At 41.6% G+C, this 22,074-nt stretch overlaps 1 protein-coding gene across 8 annotated transcripts in view; it reads left to right on the top strand.

Annotated features, from left to right (window-relative positions):
* The window catches only part of LOC109935897 (heparan-sulfate 6-O-sulfotransferase 1-like), a 310,111-nt gene that overhangs the window by 5,570 nt on the left and 282,467 nt on the right, over positions 1-22,074 (top strand). Inside the window, exon 1 of one of the 8 annotated variants that reach the window (XM_048604341.1) lies at positions 7,377-7,471. The exons of 6 other annotated variants lie outside the window; for them this stretch is intronic. In XM_048604341.1, coding sequence (XP_048460298.1) covers positions 7,454-7,471 — 18 coding nt within the window. In that variant the 5' untranslated portion in view covers positions 7,377-7,453. Of the gene's footprint in view, positions 1-7,376; positions 7,472-8,760; positions 8,925-22,074 lie in introns of those variants that run through there. One more of the 8 variants, XM_048604339.1, reaches the window with a different exon arrangement.

Below are 22,074 nucleotides of genomic sequence, written 5' to 3'. Positions count from 1 at the left end.
GAGGGAAATTGAGAAGCAGTTACAGCTCTTAGAAGACAGCAATTACAATGCAGAACGCAGCAGGGTAGCAGTTAATGGAATAAGATCTTATTTGACACCCTACGAACAGTTTCTTCATGAAAGAAGGAAAAGGACAAAGCAGCAAAAACTGGATGTCTTTTTTAAGCCATCCCCCAAGAAACAGTCAGGAGACGATGAACCACAGCCATCCACTTCTGAATTAACTATTTTCACCCTAACCGTGCAGCCGCAACTGTACCTGAAGGTAATGATGATGATGATGACGACAATGACTCTCAGCCCCTGCATTAACAACAGAACAACCTCAAAATCTCCTCCCCCATCAAGTCACCTTGGCATTTTTTCAAGCTAAGTTGTTAAATTTACTTTTATTTCATTATTAGATATGAATTAAAAATTTTTTCAAACTGTGCTATTCTTTGCGTTAGGCTTTTGAGTGATTTTTGAATGATTTTGAGTGATATTTTTTGGTGATCTGCCCCATCCCTGCCTTTCCCATAGGCCCCGTTATTTCTATAGTACGATTTTCTATAACACGATGTTGCGCAGTAACACAACTATCACGTTAAAACATAACTGACTGTATTTTCCTTTATCCCTAAAAAAAAATGCTCTATCTGAGCACTTCATGCATGATGCTGTTTCCTCCATTCGCTAGTAAACTCCCAATGTAAAGCAATTCCTTGTTCCCCTCCATGAAGTCTCTCTCTAACACTGTGTTTTAAAATAAATCACCATGGCTACAGAAATACTTATAAGCTAATTGTTACATCCTTTCAAACAGGGACCCAAAATGACATGGGACTGGCTCAAATTAAAACTCTAAAATAAATGATACTAAAATGTACATAAATCATATACTTTCCATTTTGGACACCAAACTGACATGTAAGCCAATCTACATGACATGTTTTTGCCACATTTTTATCCTTAATGAAGAGAATAGATGTAGAATTTGCCAACAGGAGCAAATTCTCATATTCTGATCACTTAATTTGCACTATTAGCTGCCTTTGTACTCCAGCACTCTGCCATTTCCGCCCCCCCCACCCAACTATTGTATAAAGACTCCCCCACCACCACAACCCTATACTTCACATCTGCTCTGATGAGGGGTCATCTAGACTCTAAACGTTAGCTCACTCGCTGTCCACACATGCTGCCTGACCAGCTGTGATTTCCAGCAATTTTTGTTTTCAGTTAAATCTTCCAGTAATGAGCTGCTGACTGGTCTTTCCTTCAGCAATCACTTCAGAATTTGAATGCCAGAATAAAACCATTCCGAGTTTTTGGCGTAGTTTAGAGGTATGAGCCCTGTAGGATAAAATAATTGAATCCTTTGTTATAAAACATTTAACCTCTTATGTGGCATGTTCCCCACCACCCTACATCCCCTCACTGTTTGGTCTTTGTCTCACTGCCTGAGAGCCTGGGGTTTATGAATGATTTTAAGTTTCTAATTCTCAGTTCCTGCTAATCACCCCACCCATCACTTCCTGTGCGTGAGTTTTCTTGAGAAACAGAGAATCTGCATGCTGAGACTAAGATAGAAAACAATATGTAATCGTGTGGTACCATTGACCCCAGCACCCTTGAGGTTGTCTTAGGTTCTGTCTCCCAGTGCGACAACTGAACTAGATGTTTTTTTAAAAAAAATGGGATGTGTGGATTTGGGGCGATAACAGGTTGGGCAATGTGAAATTTTGCTTTCTGCCCTCTCTCTCCCTATTGTCAAATAGTGCCATGAGCTGCCTAGTTAGGACTTCATCAATTTCTAGAAACAATCAACCTGTTCAGACGCACCTCCACGATTTAAATCCAGACCTTCCTGGTTTAGGGATAGAGACACTTCCATTGCACTACAAGTGCCCTTCTGTTTGTCTCAAATTGTTCTGTCAATGCCAATGTGTGTAAATCAAACATCAGGATTTCCAACCACAAGTTAATTATAAGTTGCAGTCTCATCACTTGGGTCTGCTGATGCTTTCAACAACTTGAGGCTGGTTCTCAGGTTGTGCAACAGAGTTTGAACTGAATGAGATTATTATTTTCTAATTACGCTCAGGACCGTGTTGTAAATTAGCTGTGGTGTTGTGCAACATGCAATGAAAGTGAAGTCACCTAGTTCACAGGTATTCACTTCAAACTGTGTGATGCAGTGGCAGAAGCCTGTTGCCTGTTTAGACCATTTGTTAACCGGAGATTTAAAAATGAAAACTCTGTAAAGGAAGTTTTAAGACAGTCTTTCGAAGGTGTTATTCAGAATTCAGAAAATAAACTAATGAATTTTAAGAGAACAGCAAAGAACAACTTTATTGTGATAATTTCATTAAACAATAGTTTTACTTGTGCAATAACTTTTATTGAGGTGGTCACACCTAAGGTGCAGGCAGAGAGAAGCTGGGTGACTGCCACGAAAGGCAAAGGGAGTAGGCAGAGAGTGCAGGAATCCCCTGTGGCCATTCCCCTCGAAAACATGTACCATTTTGGATATTGTTGGCGGGGAATGCCTGTTCAGGGGAAAGCAGCAGAAGCCAGGTTGTTGGCACTATGACTGGCTCTGGGACGCAGCGGGAAAGGGTAAAGGTAAACAGGACCTTGGTGATAGGTGACTCAGTAGTTAGGGGGACAGACCGGAGATTTTGTGGCTGCCAACGGGAATCCAGGATGGTGTGTTGCTTCCCAGGTGCCAGGGTCCAGGATGTCTCTGAGCGGCTGCAGAATGTTTTCAAGGGTGAGAGTGAGCAGCCAGAAATCATTGTGCACGTTGGCACAAATGATGTAAGTAGAAATTGGGATTAGGTCCTGCAGAGCGATTATAGAGAGCTAGGAAAGAAGTTAAAAACCAGGACCTCAACGGTGGTAATCTCCGTGCTAGTGAGGGTAAGAACAGGAGGATATGGCCAAAGAATTGGTGCGGGGGCAGGGATTTAGATTCCTGGATCATTGGGATCTTTTCTGGGCCAGAGGTGACCTGTTCAAGAGGGACAGGTTGCACCTGAACTGGGGAGGCAGATTTGCTGGTGCTACAAGGGAGGGTTTAAACTAGTTTGGCAGGAGGGTGGGAACATGAACAGCAGGACGGCAAGTGTAAGGCTGGAAGGCGATACAGTAATCAGAAATAGCAAGTTGAAGAGACAGGTCAGGATGGAACATGACAGGGAGCGAGGAATGTGTGTTGGATTAAATTGCATCTACTTCAATGCAAGAGGGCTGACAATGAACTCAGGGCATGGATAGGCACGTGGGACTGGGATATTATAGCCATTACAGAAAAATGGCTGAGGGAGGGACAGGACTGACAGCTTAATGTGCTTGAGGCAGGTCAGGGCTGGAGGGAAGAGGTGAGGGGGAGTTGCATTTTTGATTAATGGGAGTATCACAGCAGTACTAAGAGATTAAATAACTGAGGGATCATCTGGTGAGGCTTTGTGGGTGGAGCTAAGAAATAAGAAAGGGATGGTGATGATATTGTGGTTGTACTATGGGCCACCAAATCGTCAATGGGAATTAGAGGAACAAACATGCAGGGAGATTACGGAGACTTGCAGGAGCAATAGGGTTGTCATAATGGGGGATTTTAATGTTCCTAACATAGACTGGGACTGCCATAGTGTTAAAGGCTTAGATGGGGTGGAATTTGTTCAATGTGTTCAGGAAAGTTTTTTCAAGCAGTATATGGAGGGTCTTATTTGGGAAGGGGCAAAGCTCGACCTACTCTTGGGAAATATAGCAGGACAGGTGACTGAAGTGACAGTGGGGGAGCACTTTGGGACCAGTGACCATAGTTGTATTAATTTGAAAATAGTTATGGAGAGGGACAAAACTGATCTGCAGGTTCAAGTCCCAAAGTGGGGCCAGGTGAATTTTGATGGAATTAGATAGAAGCTTGCAGGGGTTGATGGAGTAGTTTGTTTGCAGGCAAAGGGACCTCTGGCAAGTGGAAGGCCTTTAGAAGTGTGATAGCAAGAGTTCAAGGTCTTTCTGTTCCTGTGAGGGTGAAGGGCAAGTTTGGCAGGAGTAGGGAACCTTGGATGACAAGAGATAGTTAGGCCTTGACCAGAAAAAAGAAGGAGGCATGGCGCAGATACAGGCAGCTGGGATCAAGGGAATCCCTGGAGGTATACACAGGGTACAGGAGTTTACTGAAGAAGGAAGTAAGGAAGCCAAAAAGAGGGCATATGATAGCTTTGGTTGGGAAGATTAGGGTGAATCCAAAGAGATTCTTTAAGTACATTGAAGGAAAAAGAATAACTAGATAGAGAATAGGACCCTCAAAGACCAAAGTGGACATGTATGTGTGGAACTGTAGGAGATGGGCAAGGTCCTCAATGATTATTTCCCCTCTGTGCTTTCCATTGGATAAAGACATAAAGACTTGGGAACTTGGGGAAGTCAGTGGCAGTATTTTGGGGATAGTCCATGTCACAATAGAGGAGGTATTGGAAATATTAGAATGTATGAAAGTGGATAAATCTCCTGGTCCTGATCAGATTTATCCAAGAACCCTGCAAGAGGCTAGAGAAGAAGTTGCAGGGGCGCTGGCTGTTATATTTGCATCATCGATAGTCACGGGTGAGGTCCTGGAAGACTGGAGGGTAGCTTGTTGTGTCCTTATTCAGGGAGGGCTGCAAAGAAAAACCTGGGAATTATCGATCAGTAAGCCTCACATTTGTGGTAGGTAAGTTACTTGAGAAGATTCTGAGGGACAAGATATACATTCATTTAGAAAGACAGGGTTTGATTAGGAGTAGTCAGCATGGCGTCATGTGTGCGAGATCATGCCTCAGAAATGTGTTAGATTCTTTGATGAAGTGACCAGGAAGGTTGATGAGGGCAGGGCGGTAGACATAGTCTATATGGATTTCAGTAAGGCCTTTGATAAGGTTCCACATGCTAGGCTGCCCTGGAAGGTTAGATCACATGGATTCCAGGGAGCTGGTAAATAGGATACATGAATTGGCTGTAACACGATTGATGTATAGTGGCAGCTGTTTGGGTAAGGCAATCTTTCTATTGTACAGTATAGCAATTTTCTACAGTGATTTCCCTGTAATGCGATTTTCCATAGTTGGATTTTCTATAGTGCGAGGTCGCACAAGCACGCAACTTTTGTGTTATAGGAAAACTACCTGTACACAATTGGCTTGATGGTAGGAAACAGAGAACAATACTGGAAGCTTGTTGGACTGGAGGCCTGTGACTAGTGGTTTGCCTTAGGGGTCGGTGTTGATCCCCTTGCTGTTTGTTATCTATATCAATGATTTGGATGAGAATGTACAAGACATGATTAGTAAGTTTGTGGATGACATTAAAATAAGCGGAAACGTGGACAGTCTGGTAGGTTATCAGAAATTGCAGCAGGATCTTGATGAGCTGGGGAAGTGGGCCGAGAAATGGTAAATGGAATTTAATATAGGTAAGTATGAGGTGTTGCATTTTGGAAAGTCAAATCAAAGTGGGAGCTTCATGGTAGGGCCTTAAGGAGTGTAGTGGAACAGAGGGAACTCGGAGTTCAGGTGCACAGTTCTCTGAAAGTGGAGTCACAGACAGATAGGGCAGTGAAGAAGGCTTTTGGCACACTGGCCTTCATCAGTCAGGGCATTGAGTATAGAAGTTGGGAAATTATGTTGCAGTTGTACAGGACGTTGGTGAGGCCGCAGTTGGAGTATGTGTTCAGTTTTGGTCACCTTGCTATAGAAAGGATGTTGTTAAACTGGAAAGAGTACAAAAGAAATTTAGAAGGATGTTGCCAGGACTGAAGGGACTGAGTTATAGGGAGAGGTTGGACAAGCTGGGACATTTATCTTTCGAGCATAGGAGACTGAGAAGTGTATAAGATCGTGAGAGGCAAGGATAAAGTGAATGCACTCAGTCTTTTTCCCAGGGTTGGGGAATCGAGAACTAGAAGGCATCAGTTTAAGGTAAAAGGGGAAAGAATAAATGGGAACCGAGGAGCAACATTTTTACACAGGGTGGTACGCATATGGAATGAAATGCCAGTGGAAGTAGTTGAGGCAGGTACATTAACAAGATTTATAAAGGCATTTGGGTGAATACATGGATAGGAAATGTTTAGAAGGATATGGGCCAAGTGCAGGGAAATGGGCCTAGCATGAATGGACATTTTAGTCAGCATGGACGAGTTGGAGCTGAAGGGCCTGTCTCCATGCTGTAGGACTCTATGACACTATGTCAGTATAACTGGTATTTTGAATACATATTAAAGAAATCTTTTCAATGCTTGTGCAATTAAGATTAAAACTGGACTCTTGAATGTTAGAAAAGAAAGAACTTGTATTTCTTTTCCATCTTTTAAGACCACCAGGTGTCCCAAAGTGATTTACAATGAGTGATATAGTTTTGAAGAGATTGTGGCGTGGCTAATTTGCATATTAATCAATGTCAATTCCAAATCCCCTGCTTTTCTGAAGCACCAAAGATTCTTTTATGTCCACCCAAGAGAACATGCAGGGCCTGGGTCTAAAATCTTCATTTGAGTTAAAAGGCATCTGGATGGGTAAATGAATAGGAAGGGTTTAGAGGGATATGGGCTAAATTCTGGCAAACGGGTCTAGGTTTATCTAGGATATCTGGTCAGCATGGATAACTTGGACCGAAGGGTCTGTTTCCATGCTGTACATCTGTATGACTCCATGACTCTGGGATACTTGGCTTTGACTGTGCAACATACCCTCACTACTATATTGATTGTCAGCCTAATCAGTCAAAGTTTCTGTGAATTGAGATATGAACAGATACATCTTGTGGCAGGAACACAACCACAGGTTGACGCTCATATATTAAGAATGTATCTGTACGCTGTAACCACAGTGACCTTTTATTGTTTTTAGCTAAACCTTCCGAAGCCAGGTCTAGCCTTCAGGGGGGACTGGACAATTTGTCAGGCCAAGTACAATGTTCATTGAGAGCTCCAACCTTTCCTTCCCTAATCCACAGATAGGGATTCCACATGCTCTCTTCCTATCAAGACGTACACGTTGCCAATTTCTTGGCTAACTGCCTCCCTGTCCCTGCAGTTACATTTGTTCCTGCACTAAGCAACCTGATAGTTACCTAAGCGATGAAAGGACACAGGACTGGATATAATTCTAGCTTTTAAGTTGCCCCTCAAATTTCTTCACCTTAGAATTCTTCTTCCTGACTTGATTCAGTGCCAGCAAAGTGCCCTTAAAGGCAGGGCTCAAGCTGTAACAGAACCTTTGCACGGCTTTCAGGCTTCGTTACCTCCTTGGATGTGCAGTGGTGACATGTTCTTTGCCTCTGATATGGGTTGTGTTGTGGGTTGTGCTGACAAGATAACAAAGGCAGCGAAAGTCAGAAGAACTGAACCAATTCTCTCATGCTGATAGAGCATGTTTCCTGCTGTTCATGAGCCTCATGAAGTGTGGTCAACAAAAACATTTTTGCAATGTGCAGTTACTATAAGGTACAAGATTAAAGCAGTCGTGTTGTGGAGGTTAATTGTCACAAATAATGCTGAGTATTAAGTTTGGTTTCTAATCTAGGTTTTAGTCTGCCTAAAGCAGTATTATTGCGAACGTATCTACGGCGTCATAGTTCATGCTTTCTTTGCTGTATTGACGTAGAGCTTATAATATTGCTCACAATTCCTGACCTGCAGCCCCTTAGCCACGCTGATGTGTTATTCTTGTCTCTTCCTTTAGGACCACTATTTACGTTTTCATTTGTGGTAAAGTGATCAGTTCCATCTAATTGCTGTTGTTGAGATTCTTGTTCTGCATTTCTTATCCAAATACCAATTAATGCACTGCACTTAGGACCCTCTGGTGCCTGTCCTCATCGAGAATCCTACATATTTACATCCGGTAGGAGCAGTGGTGAGAGGCTGGTTCAGTGTAGATGCAATCATAACCTTTCTGAACACCACTGTACATGCTCATTTGGCAGCAAGCAATTTCACTTCATTTCCAACCCAACACTTGAAGCAAACTAAATGATTTTCCTTTAAGTCTTTTCTGTCAGGTTTTTTCACAACCTGGTCCTTAATTGGAGCGACATTCTGCATTCATTTCCAAAATACTTGGAGCCACGTTGCAGGCACCCTGAGTCTGAAGTAGAATGAGAAAAATGCATGGAGAATTCTTCCAGTAAAGCAAAGCAATTTAGTTAGTCGACAGTTTGTTTTTACTGTGTTGGAAATGTTAGAGCGCAGGGTCTAGCAGCCAGTTTAATTTATCCACAAGTAATTGTGACATTCTGAAGGGACACAACGCACCTGTATTTTTTGGTTGAAAGCATATTGCAGCTATCAGTGCTGCTTTTCTATTCATTAAATGCTGGTATATAAAGGCATGGAGACCAGGAATGCTTTTATCTTTTCCCTGTAACATTTGTCAATTCTATAGCTTCAAGGAAATTGGCCTGAAATGTTAAACCTGGGCAGAATGAAAGGCTTGCAATCTGTTCAATTGGTTTGAAAAATAAAACTGAGCTTGTGCAGATCCCATTGTCTTATGATTTTTGTTCTGTGCCCAGCCCAGTCGCAGTCCAGGCTTTATTAAGAAGTGCAGTCACAGAGCTCTGGTTTGGATCAATTGTGAGCTTTTTTCTCGTGTACATTTAATTTTGCTTTATGTGTGCGTTTTGTCATCTTTAGAGATTTAAAGACGCCAAGGCCATAAATTTCCTTTGATGGAGTCTGCTCTGACTGGATAGGACGCTGACTGATTGAAGATTGCAAGGGGATCGATAGCCCCCGAGTGATCCGGTGACCCTTTAGCAGAGACAGTATTGACTTAAGACTTGAAGAGCATGCCCTGGGAAATCAGATGCCACATGTTCAGGCTCCTGACTGCAGTGCTGAGAATATCCTGTGGCCAGTAGTTGTGATTGCATTGAATACCATGGGGGATGGACTGGTTTGTGCACATTCCATTGTTTTATAATTAGTACTTGATTGGTTAGCCAAACAAACAATGATGGGATGGCAATTTGTTCAGGAATGAGGCCTGGTGCTTAATCACATTTTTTTTTCAAGAAGTATCTGTGAGATACTTGGATTTGTTCTGTTTAACTCTGCATGTCAAGGAGGATCATGTTAGAATGGCTGAGCACTATTTCTCATCTTCAAATGCCACCTTAGCTCAATGGTAATACATATACTTGTGAGTTAGAAGTCTGTGAGTTCAAACCCCTCTCTGGAGACAGGTGAATCATCTGGGCAACTATCATCCTAATGCAGTACTGGAGAGTGCTGTATAATCAGAAATATTAAACTTCACTCTTGCGCTGACATTAAAGATCCCACATCATTGTTTAAGGGACATACCTGGATGTCCTGGCCGACGTCCCTTCCAGACAAGTAAGATCTTTCCATAATCATATTGTTATTCACGAATTGGTTGCAGTCTTACAGGATTATAATGATACTTCAAAAGTACTTGATTAGCTGTGAAGCACATTGGAACATCTTGAGGTTGTTAAATGTGCTACACAAATGTGACTTAGAATCATAGAGACTTCTTAAAATGGTAATGTCATGCAGTAAAGCACGCATTTCCTCAATTATGCATTTTCAAAAAACATGGTTCTTCTCTGCATTTGATAAAATGAGTGTTGACGGGACGATGATCATCAGTTCTGCTGGTGAGTTAAAGGGTTGTTAATTTTTCTGAGCCACTACAAGCTGATGATGACATGAATCACAACTTCCCAGTTTATCTCACACACACAGCCTCCATATTCATCTCAAAACACTTGTGCTGCATTTTGACCCTTAAACCCTGTAAATTCTCAGATGTTTGGAATAAAGTAAGGCTGTTCTTATGGTGCAGTGGCAGCATCCCAACCTCTGAGCCAGGAGATCCAGGTTCAAGCCCCACTTGCTTCAGGGGTTGGTCGTAACATGTAAGAGCAAGTTTATTAGAAGATGTTTACAATGCAGTTGAAGTCCTAACGAGTCGTGTACTCCACGGAAAATGCAATAATCGTCAGACACTGATTCTATTCTGACATGTGGCTATTTTGCTCTTAATTTGTTGAGGCTCTTGAGTTCCGATCCTGTTATAGAAACAGTTTACCATGTGGTGCAGAGCTGACAAAATGCAATGAGCCAACTACCTCATTAAAATGGTAATGCCCCACAGTCATTTCAATACTTCTCAGAAAATATTGCAAAAGTCATTTGTTAGGTCCAGCTGTGAGTTTACAAACCCTGGGACCCATGTTTTTGCTCTTTCTGCTGAATTTAAAGACGAGTATCGTTGACCTATGCCTGCCTTTTGCTTGTTTTGTTCAGGTTGCCTCTACGGGAAGCCTTGTCCTCACTGTTGGTCTTCTCAGTGGCTTGACACTGGCTATAATTTTTAAAACAATTCATTGTTTCTTGTGAGTCGTTTCTGAAGACATGAGAGTGAGGGAGGGCAGAGGTGTTTAGGGTGGGGCGATAGTTATGCCTCGTGGATTTCAAATTGATTTTTGGATGAAGGGATAGTGAATTCTCTGGAAATAGAAAGGCTCCTCCTGTCTGATGATGCAAAAACCATTTGCTCAAAAGGCCGTCCTGACATTGCCTGCTAATTGTCATTAATTTCAATATAAAACAACACATTGGACTTTTTTTAGAATACAATAGAATCCCTATAGTGTGGAAGCAGGCCATTCGGCCCATCAAGTCCACACCGATCCTATGAAGAGCATCCCAACCCGGAGTCACCCCGCTAACCTTTCTATGTACCTACATTTCCCATGGCCAGTTCACCTAACCTGCACATCTTTGGACTGTGGGAAGTAAAAAAGAGGACCCGGAGGAAGCCCACGCAGACACATGTAGAATGTGCAATCTCCACACAGACGGTCGCCCAAGGGTGGAATTGAACATGAGTTCCTGCCGCTGTGAGGCAGCAGTGCTAACCACCGTGCCGCCTTATTTATAAGTGATTGACGCTGGCGAATAATTTTAAGATTATGCATTTATGGAAGGCTGTTTGGCAGCCATTTATGTGACTTGAATGTCAGTTAACCGAATATGGTGAGGTGGGGGCTGGGGATCATCCCTGGTTCTTGGTGCCCTGGCCAATATTTGACTTCACCTAAACAGCTTGTGTAGTCCTGATCACATTGCTGTTTGTGGAAGATTGCTATGCACCTAATTGGTTTCAACATTTACATAACACCACAGAGACTGCACATTCATTGGCTGTAATGTATTTTGAGCCTTCTGAAGTCATGAAAAACATTCTATAAATGCAGGTTTTTAAACAATAACAACTTGCATTTATATAGCTCCTACAAAGCCATAACTTACTCTAAGGTACTTAATGGGAACATTATTCAACAAAATTCTTTGTCTTATTTCTCTTCTTCACAATGTAAGCATCTTTTTATTATTTTTTCCTTGGATGTGAACATCACTGGCTAGACCAACATTTGTTGGTCATCCCTAATTGCATATGAACTGAATGGCTTGCTCAGTCACATGGAGGCACATCTCGGACAGATTGGGCCAGGTTGGCAGATTTCCTTCCCTTGAGGACAGTAGTAAACCAGATGGGTTTTTGCAACAATATCAATGTTTATAAGGTTGCCCTTCAACTAACTTGCCATCTAAATTTTTATGGAATTCAAATTTCACCATGAACCGTGTCCCTAGAACATTTAATCCGGTGCTTTGGATAATGAGTCCAATGAGCGTGTCACCACATCATTGCCTCCCCATCTTTTAATCTAATGCTGTCTTTGACCCCTTCAGATGACCATTGATGAATTATTTCTCTTGCTTTTAATTTCTCAATGTCTATAGGTTAAGAATTATGAAACATGACTCTGAATATTTTCCGTTGTTCATCTGTTATTAATAGTGTACTTCAACCTAGCTTTCCAACCTACCTCAGCCAACGCACCTCTCATTCCACCTGCATTTTGCTTCATTTCAGACTAGTTTCAGGCTCATGTAGGTCTCTCCAACGCAACATAAAATTCCACATATTATGATCACTCTTTCCCATATGATCCCTTACAATGAGATTACCATTTAACCCTATTTCATTGCATAATAGAAGATTTAAATTAGCTTTCTCTGTGGTTGGTTTCAAATCATCTTGAATATGTTCCATTAACTTTTCCTCCAAGCTACTTTTATAAGTTTAATTTATTTCTTCTACATGGTGATTAAAGTGCCTCACAATTATTGCATTACCCTTGATAGAAGCTCCTCTTTCCTGATTTATACTCTGACCAACTGAATAGCTACTGTTAGGCACTTATAGCGATTCCCAGCAATTCTTTTTGCCGTTTTTTTAATATCTTCATTCATGCTGATTTCTTTTCCTTGTTCTGCTGAGCTATTATCTTTTCTCACTAACGACCTTAAGTCATCCTTTTTCATCAAAGTTACTGCTTTCCTTTTCAATTTGTTTGACTTTTTTGAAAATATCAAGTAGCTTGAATGAATTAGTTCTCAACCTTGGACTCTGTGTAACCTCATCTCTGTAGTGCCTATTGGATTAATCCCAGTTCTCTCTCTTTGTGCTGTTAATTCATCAGCCTTGTTTGTGCTTACTGATAAAGCACTTTCATTTTTTGCCTGATTTTAACCTACTTACTGGTGCATTATTATCTGCATACTCCAAGTTTTCGAGCATACTATATGCGGTAATGTTGCTCATATAGTGACACAGATCCTGGCGTGAACTGAAATGATTGGATAGTTCCCTGGTCAATCATGGTTGGAGCCCACACTGCTGGGATTGATTTTATAGATGTAATTTATATATTGTAATGATCCTTAACTCATCAGTACTTTACTGGAGAAACAATGCTGTTTTCATTGACAGCCTGTACTACAGGTTTAACATGAGTTCTGCTTGCTGTGATTCCAAGACACTCTTAGCTGCAAAGTTCATTATGAAGCTAATAGGCAACTCTTGTAAGTTCCCCAGTTTCAGGAGTTGATGTGCCGTGAAAGAATAGCCAAGCTTAGGAATGAAAATGTAAACAATACAGCAAGTGAAACACGATGTAACTTTAATCACCAAAAAAATTAATTATGGAATGTAAGTCTCAAATGAAACCAGGCAGTGTCCCATGCAATGCTTTGTTCTGCATGAATTTGCACATATAATCAAGGATGGTGGTGATTGCAAGATGGATAAATGAGGTTTCATTGGAAGAAGATTTTAAAATACCAAAGACTACCCCTCTCATTGTATTCCCACATTCAGTGGTTTGGAAACAAGACCTTCCTTTCCTGAGAGCTTGTTCACACTTGAGTCAAAGACCAAGGGACACAGAGTGCTCCTAAAACTATAGTCCAGCACCATTGAATCTTTGCAAAGAACATGGGAGCAGGGACTTTTATAGCACCTGGATGCAAGGGAAGTAAGAAGATGCATTCAAATAGCACTTCTTTCAGCCTCCAAATATCCGAAACACTTTGCGCTTGCCAAGTGTAGTCACCATTATAATAGAAATAAAGCCAGTTTGAGTACAGTAACATCCCACAAACCACAAGATACACAGGTAATAGGAACAGGAAAAATCCATTTGGCCCTTTCAAGCCAGCTCCACCGTTCAACTTGATCGTGGCTGACCATCTATCTCAATGCCACTCTTCCACACTAGCCCCTTGCCCCTGGATACTTTTAATGTGAGATAATGTGCAGGCAAGTTGCTTTATGTAATGGTGAATGGATAAGTAATGGCCCAGGACTAATATTCCCTATGAGCTGTGCAACTGCGAAACAAGTTAAATGTTCCGGTGCGAGCTGTGCACAAGTCAACCCCATTCAGTTACTGCACTTAAACAGTCTTGCAATGAAGGTCAAGGGGTTGCACACATAATCACCAATGTGCTCCAAGCAGAAATGAGAAGGAACATTGCCTGGGATGCCGGAGAACCTATTAGTTCACAAAAGGTGCTGAATCACAGCCCATAACAGATAAAAAGCAGAAGTATTGTACTGTAGGGAGAGTAGTCCACCGGCTGGGGCCTCAATGTCTGACAATGGCGATGTGAAGACACTCGAATGGACGAAAGACCTGTTGTTCAACGTTGAGGTGACATGAGTATTTTTTTTTCTTTTTCTGCTGTATGAATTGGGTGTGCAGAGTGTACAGTGCTCTGTAGTAAATTGCAAACTCACAATCCAGCACCCCTGGGTGTTATTATTCCTCCACATCCTGCTGCTTCTCTGCCGCACGACAATGTTCTCTGTATTGTTGAGCTTACTTAAAATGGCTACGAGCCCACTGAGGCTAGTCATCAGCATGGTTAAAATGATCAATGCCTGACAATTGACTTATTGGAAGGAGGAGTGCTCATCTGTCAGTTACAATTAATTATCTTCTTTTCTTTAATCACTGACAAGTAAATTGATGCTCTTTCCCCGACTCACTCCACCCCAGAGACTCTCCTATTGGATTGCAAAGTCGTCAGCTCTGCTCTGTGCTAAGCTCGTTTCGACCCATTCCTCTGCTTTCCTGGAAACTTGGATTTTGAAGCTGCCTAATGCTATTGTTTGGAGCAGTCATGTAACCACAGTGACTGAAGAAGAGCCCCATGAAACAAGGATATAGCAGGGTTGTGGTTTATGAGTGCACAATCACTGCGTTTCTTGTTCATTCCCTCGTCCTATATCCCAAAGCTCCGCTCAAAATAACCCATTCGGACGGGGGTTCCTGATCCTGCAGGATTGTCTCATTGTTCCAGGAGTTAAACGTTCATCTCTGCCTTGGAGAAATATATCCTCGTGTTATATTCTTCATTTTTTATTGAATGTTTCAAGTTCACCCACAAGTTCCCCTCCAAGCCACTCACCATCTTGACTTGGGAAATATATACAGTCATAGAGTCATGCAGCATGGAAACAGACCCTTCAGTCCAACTCATCGATGCTGACCAAGTTTCCCAAGTTTCCTAAACTTGCCTGTGTTTGGCCACGTCCTTCTAAACCTTTCCCATTCACGTCGCTGTCCAAATGTCTTCTAAACGTTGTAACTGTACCTGCATCTACCACTTCTTCTGGCTGTTGACTCCACATATGAACCACCTCTGTGTGGAAAAAATGTTGGCCCTCAGGTCCCTTTTAAATCCTTCTCCTCCCACCTTAAAATTATGCCCTCCGGTTTTGAACTCCCCTACCTTCAGGAAAAGATCATTTTTTCACATTGGCTGGGTCAAAATCCTGGAACTCCTTCTCGAAGGGCTGCGGTTCAAGAAGGCAGCTCTGCATCACCTTCTCAAGGACAACTAGGGATGAGGAGTAAATGCTGGATCAGCCAGTGATGCCCATGCCCAGTGTGTGAATAAAAAGTGCTATTGGAGATGGGAAAGGAACTGTTTGACCCAACAGTATGGTTGGAGTTGAAAGGTCAGGTAATGTGTGTGCCTGGAAGTTATACTGTATCTACAAACTATTAACACTTCTAAGATTCAAAGAGGAAGTTACATTTGGTTTGGTGTGGAGCTGGAGGAACACGGCAGAATTCTGAAGAAGGGTCCTGACCCGAAACGTCAACTTTCCTCCTCCTCTGATGCTGCCTGGCCTGCTGTGTTCATCCAGCTCCACACTGTGTTATGGGGGGCGGCCGGGGGTAGGTAATTGAAGGGGTAAGGGCTGGCGATTCTGAAGGAGTGTGAGAATCTGGAAAGGACAGCGTAGAAAATTGACAATTACATTCAGATCTTGGTCTGACTGGCAGGGCCACGTAGTGACCAGGATTCAGAAGATAACTGTGGTTAACTGTGTCTCAGCTCTGATCAGAATCCTGATGCTTAGTTCCTTGCTTTCTTGCTTTCTACTTCCCTACTGATCAACATTACTTCATGATATGAGTGCTGGGGAACACCTTTTTTTTATGATTTTGAACATTCAGAATGAGCATCAAGTGTTCACAGTTAAACACAACAGCATTGCGCTTCCTCTAATCTGCCTTCAATAAAATGCCTGAGTGATAATTGGACAAGTGCATCCTCTTGTGATAGTTTACCATCTCCAATCACGGGACTTCTTTCAATAAGATCACCAATTAGCGCCACTTTTTGATCCGACAGACTGCTCAAACTTGCCCAGACTCAGGATAATGATAACCACTCAGATGAGGTACCAGACTATGTGACAAAAGGCTTCACACCTTCAAAACAGCAAAAGCTAAAAACAAAACATGGGAGAGTAGTAAATGAGAATCAGTCAAAGAGCCTATTGACTATTTATGAAATAACCTGTTAGATAATAAAATGATTACTTTATACAGCTGCCTTTACTTTAGTTCCTTTTTCAATGTTGCATAAATATGAATAATTCGCTAACTCTTTATAATATTTATTTTTTCTGTCCTGGAGTTTAGCTTTCCTATCATGTTTCCTATTGGTAATCATGTGTATTTTCTTCTCTTGATGGCTGAGCCTCTCTGTTCTTTCTGTAATTTGTCATTTTCAAAATTCACCAGACACCAAAACATCTTGGCTTCAGTCACAATGTTGCATATAATAGTTTTTCCAAGTACTCTGCTAAGATATTTCTTCCTCAAGTGGTGAGCCTGTAGAATTCCCTGCCATGGAAGGCAGTTGAGGCCAAAACATGGAATGTTTTCAAAGAGGAATTGTACATAATACTTGGAGACTTAAAGGATGAAAGATGAAAGATTAAAGATTTAAAGGATAATAATTGGGCCCTACTAAGCTCGAGTCAGAGGATGGGTCTGGGTCTGATGTCCAGACCTGGGGCAGCACTGGACCTCCTGATTTCCAGCCTAGGCCATGGCGCACAGACACACAGGTGGACTAGGCTAGATTGAGTGGGCAGTGGAGTCAGAAGGGAAGAAGAGTGACAAAGGTGACCTTGATAATGGCGACCATAGCTATCGAGGGAACGCTGGAGTGATCGGGGAGGGGGAATTTCAGAAGGTACTTCTTAAGAATACATGATCAATCAAGGGTGGATGAGTGATGCAAATAGAAATTGATATGTGTGGTTGGCACAGGCTTGTTTGCACGGAGAAGTGGGTAGGGAAAGAAGGATTCATTTATTTACATGAGTAGGAGTGCTGAGGGGCACAGATTATATTTATTTATGTGCGCAATTATTCTTTGCAATCTCTGACAATGGCATGGAACATGTGCTACTTAAAATTAACCTTCAAGCTTCTGATGCTTTTAGCAAAGTTCACCTATTAATTGCCCCATTATTGATACATCCCATAGAATCATATTGAATCACTCTGCTCAAGTCATTCAGCTTATTCCACCCATGTTATGCAGAGGTTTTTGTGATGGATGCAAGGACAGAAACAAGCCACGTTTATTCTTCTTCAGTTCGGAAAAGTTCTGGCATAATGTTTGTGCACAAATTAACATAATCTGTATGTGCAAACTAGGGTGCCATTATTCCCTGCAAGTTTTTCACAGTAATATTTCTGTTTCTAAGCCATCAGGGAGCCTTTCTAGTTGGAATCATTTGCAAGTTAGGTCCACCCTTAATTTGGCAAAGCAAGCACCGTGGCTAAATTAGCAAAATTGCTATTATCCAAACACAGGACAGACTGAGCCTTTTAGGTTCTTAAACAAGGAATCAATATTTTTGTATGCAAATTCAGTGAAACTGTTAGCATGCATTTCGATTACCCATTCGTGCTTAACAGAATGTTTTTAATGTACAGTTGCATGATGTCTGAATTGGTTACAGTAATTCTTCTTCCTCTTGGTAATTTGGGTTTGGCATATAGATTAAAGCTGTTGCAGCAGCTTTTCTTTTAACAGCAACTATATTTAAATTGACATCTTGGCAATTGACTGAGGAGCAACTCCATGTTTTGCACAAAGATTGCATGGTATTTGGGAGAGTTCAGCATCCCACATTAGTGTAGGGAAGAGTCATGTTTGAACTTTTGGTCTTTACTGTGCTGCTGTGGTCAAGGGAGTTTGCCCACATGCTGAGAAAGTTGAAAGGGAAAGATGGAGCTGGCTTAGAGTTTCGGACAGAATAGGAATTGGTGCCAAGACTGGCAGCAGAGCATCCATTCCTCTGTTGTTGTTGGTGTGTGGTCCAGGGAGAAAAAGATTGGTCTTCCATTTGGTCAAAGGGAATGAGAGACACAAAAGGCATCAACTCTTTTTGAAGCAAATGCAAGTTGGCTAGTAAAATGAAGAAATCTGTGGAAACACTGCAAGTTACTGTCAACTCTCTCGGGTGGCCATCGATGAGAACTGATTCCTGAATAATGTGAAGAGGCCAAGAGCTTAAGAGTGAAAATTGGAACAAACTGAAAGCAAAGATCTTTGTGTACAATAAATAATAACCAGCTGGCAGCAAGTTAAAGGCAGTAATTCAGTCTTTGGGGTTCTGCTGATGTTAATAAACCACTCAAGCTTCACTGTCGTGGTTTGACATCATTAGAACTGCTCAATTGAATTTCTGCCTTGAATCCCAGTGCCAGATAGCTATTATCCAATATTTCTCTCGGGCACATTCATTAAGTAAATGAGCTTCTGAAAAAAAATTCTGTACCGTTTGGGAGATGCAATATTTCTTTTTAAATAATAAAGCTAAATGTCTAGAATTTGATTACATTTGCGCCTCTGCTGATTGCAGAGCAGGAATTGAGAAGAAATAGACAAAGCTTTGAGGAGTGGTGAAGGAACAGTGCAGGAAATGCTCAGAAACTTTGCAAAATCTCCAAGTTCGGTGGCACTGATTTTTGCCATTGGTGACAGATCTTGTGGTACTATGAGAAGGAGGCTAACTGGTCACTTCATCTATATTTCGAAGGACACAGTTGGCAGGGCCACAAGAATCCCCACTTCACTAGGGACATGCCCTCTTTTGTTGCATACTGGAAAAGCTTTGTTTAACCTTCTCAGCCCAAGGGCAACACCTCCGCAACGTTACATTCCTTCAATAATACGGAGCGAGTTCCAACTACAGGGTTGGTTGAGGACTGCACCTTTCTCCCAAGAAAAAGAACCCATAAGACATCACTCGATAAGATCAACAAGGAATGAGAGAACTGCTTGCGCCCTTTCTCGAGTGCCTGTGTTCCACCTCATCACTGGGAAAAGGATCACGGAGGCAGATCAAAAGCTGTTTCATTGGCATCTGATATCAACTTGTTGGAAAGTGACAGCCCAGCCTGCTGTATGTAAGCAACATTCTTTGGTGCGCGTTGTAAAATATGAGCAAATCAATTCCAAGGATTTATCCAGCCTAGTTTAAAATAAAAGTCTCACTTGACAGATACTTTTTTCTGAAGAAGGGTCCAGGCCTGAAACGTCAGCCTTCCTGCTCCTCTGATGCTGCTTGGCCTGCTGTGTTCATCTAGCTCTACACCTTGTTATCTCAGATACCACCTGGTGTTAGGTTATAGTTGAACAGAAATTAATATTGAATTTGTCTTCTCCAAGGGTACACCCCTGTTGCAAAATAGAATGTCCATGTGATTTAGACTGCACAGCTGGCCTGGTGAAACACATTGACATCCCAACTCCTATACTCAAAGGTCTGAGCAATGAAGGCAAGCAGGCTAAACACCTTTTTAACCACCCTGTCTACCTGTGATGCAAACTTCAAAGAATTATGTATCTGAACCCCTAGATCTCCCTGTTCTACAGCTCTGCCCAAGCCCTTACTTTTAATTGTGTAAGTCCTGCCCTTGTTTGTTTTACCAAAATGCAATGCCTCACATTTATTCGTGCTGTTGGTAGAATGTTGGTCTCTCCACCCACACCCCTGACTTTGAAAACCTGGTGATCAATGCCCACCTATCGACAGAAATGGAGAGAAATCCATTTCCTTGGATGTTTTGAGTCTTGTGCTCCTGCTGTCTTCTAATTACAATTGTCAAATGACTTCAAAGCCTGATTGGAATCTGTGTCTACAAATGTGAGCATTACATCGCAGAACTTTTGCAAAAATAAAACTGTGTCCTGTTTGAAGCCTGGCGCTGTTTGACATCCTGCAGTGCTGTGTATATGCACTCGCAGCAGGTCGGTTGTTGTTTGAGGAGGTTCCAGTAGTTTGATAAAACACAAATGTTGTATTTTGCAGTAGCAGTACCAGCGTGATGAGTTCCTGTGACTCAGTTAAAAACACATCATTTGAAACTAAGTAGAAGCTGATGTTGGGGTTACTGATGAATTAACTGTTAAATGATTCTGCTCAAGTCGGGGTGGGATTGGGCAGTAGGCAGATAAACTCAATTTTCACTTCATTTTATTGATGAAAAGTGTTAGTAACTTCACATCTGCGGCAGGCCTGCAGTGTTGTTTCAGCGCCACTTGGTTACATTTTATGCCTTGAAGCAGGTCATATGTGAGGATTGTCCTGGAATATACAAACAAATTTAGTCAATTCTCCTAGGAGTTGGTGAGATGCTCACCTTGTGGCATTTTTTATTCTGATTGAAGCTGTTTCTTTTCTTTTTCTTTCCTCTCCTCCTAAGGTACAAAGTTTTGTTTTTCCCCCGCATCTTGCTTTTTCCCTATTACCTTCACTGCTGAAGCTACTGGCTTTTTGGTGTTTCTGTCAAGTGGTCACCTTTCATACCTGATCCTTAATGCTTGATGGGGGGAAATCTTGCTACCAAGACAAGTCTTTCTTTATCTTTATAAATCTGATTTAGGGTGTTCCAACAAATAATGCACAAAGGCATCAATAAATCTTCGAAGCAAAGGAGAATCATAATGCACTTGAAATGTTGACTCTATTTCTCTCTGCACAGATGCTGCCAGGACTACTAAGTTTCTCCAGCACTTTGTTTTTATTTCAGATCTGCAGCATCTCCAGGACTTTATGTGTCTGCATGAAGGCAATCTGACTCTTTGCTATCTATTGTCAGGTACTTTAAGTCAGCTACGGAGAGAAATAAAAGACTTGACTTTAAATAGCGCCATTCTTGATCTCTGGGGATTGCAAAACACTTTGCTGCCAGTGAAGTATATCTGAAGTGCAATTGTTGAAATGTCGGAATGGAGGCAGCTTATTTGCACGCACCAAGATTCCACAAATGCTAATGTGCTATTGAATAGACAATCTGTTTTTTTCAATAGTGTTGGCTGAGGTATAAATATTGGCCAATATATCAAAGATGCCACAGATGAAGATAGTGGTGAAGTGTAGGGACACATTCTGACTTAATTATTGTTCTGTCAATCCATGACTCGGTTTAACAGCACAATCGCGATTCTGAAAGAGGTTAGATTACTCAGGCCAGGACTGCAATCAAAGTAGAAATGGACATGACCTAAAAAGGGTTGAGTATCCCGTTGTGCGGGTTCTTTAACCAGTCAGTTATTGGGGCTATATTTTAAAGTTGATCCCTAGTTGAATTAGTGGGGAAGAAATGTCAGAATAGGAGACATGAATTTTCAAAAGGGCACAGAAAACCCTCAGTTGACTTTTTCCGGAAAATGTCGCAATGCATCGACTATCAACTCACTCCCTGTGCAATCTCTTGCAAACATGAGAAAACACTGTTCATTTGAATACTGTGTAACTAATCAGGTGAAAGTCTTGAAGATTTAACTTTGCTCGGCAAGCAAGTAAAGCGATCAAATAGCATGGCATCTCAGAACTCCTTCTGATCACAGCTAAGTAGTAAGCTGCCCTTATAAACTGGTGATAATCATTTCTTTCAGGAGACTGCCAATTGCTCTTTTAAAAAGCTGCGAGAAGCTAGATGCATCATTTGGTCTTTTCTTGTCCGGTAGTCTTATGTTCATTTGCTTGCTACATGTGTCTCCTAACTGTTTATGAGTATGATGGTTCTCCATAAAAGAAAATGTTGCCCAGTTTCTAACCTGACTTTTTCTATAATCATTATATCTGTTTATTCTGGTCCTGTTGTCCATATCTATCTCAAATAATTTACCTGACTAGAATCCATCTGATTGTTTTTCAAATTTTTAAAAACCTTACTCATATTTCCTCCTCTTGCATTTCTCCAAAGTATACATGAGCCTAAATTTCACAGCCTTTTGACAAAAATTAAGGCCCTGAAGCTGGATAGCAAACAGATTTGCCCTCAACTGCACTTTCTCCTGAGTTTCCTGAGGACCAAAACTAGGCATAGTGCTCC

The sequence above is a fragment of the Rhincodon typus genome, chromosome 13 (assembly GCF_021869965.1).
Source record: "Rhincodon typus isolate 14 chromosome 13, sRhiTyp1.1, whole genome shotgun sequence".
Lineage (NCBI taxonomy): Eukaryota > Metazoa > Chordata > Chondrichthyes > Orectolobiformes > Rhincodontidae > Rhincodon > Rhincodon typus.
Note: the sequence above shows the minus strand (reverse complement) of the source record. Positions and strands in the feature narration are given on the sequence as shown.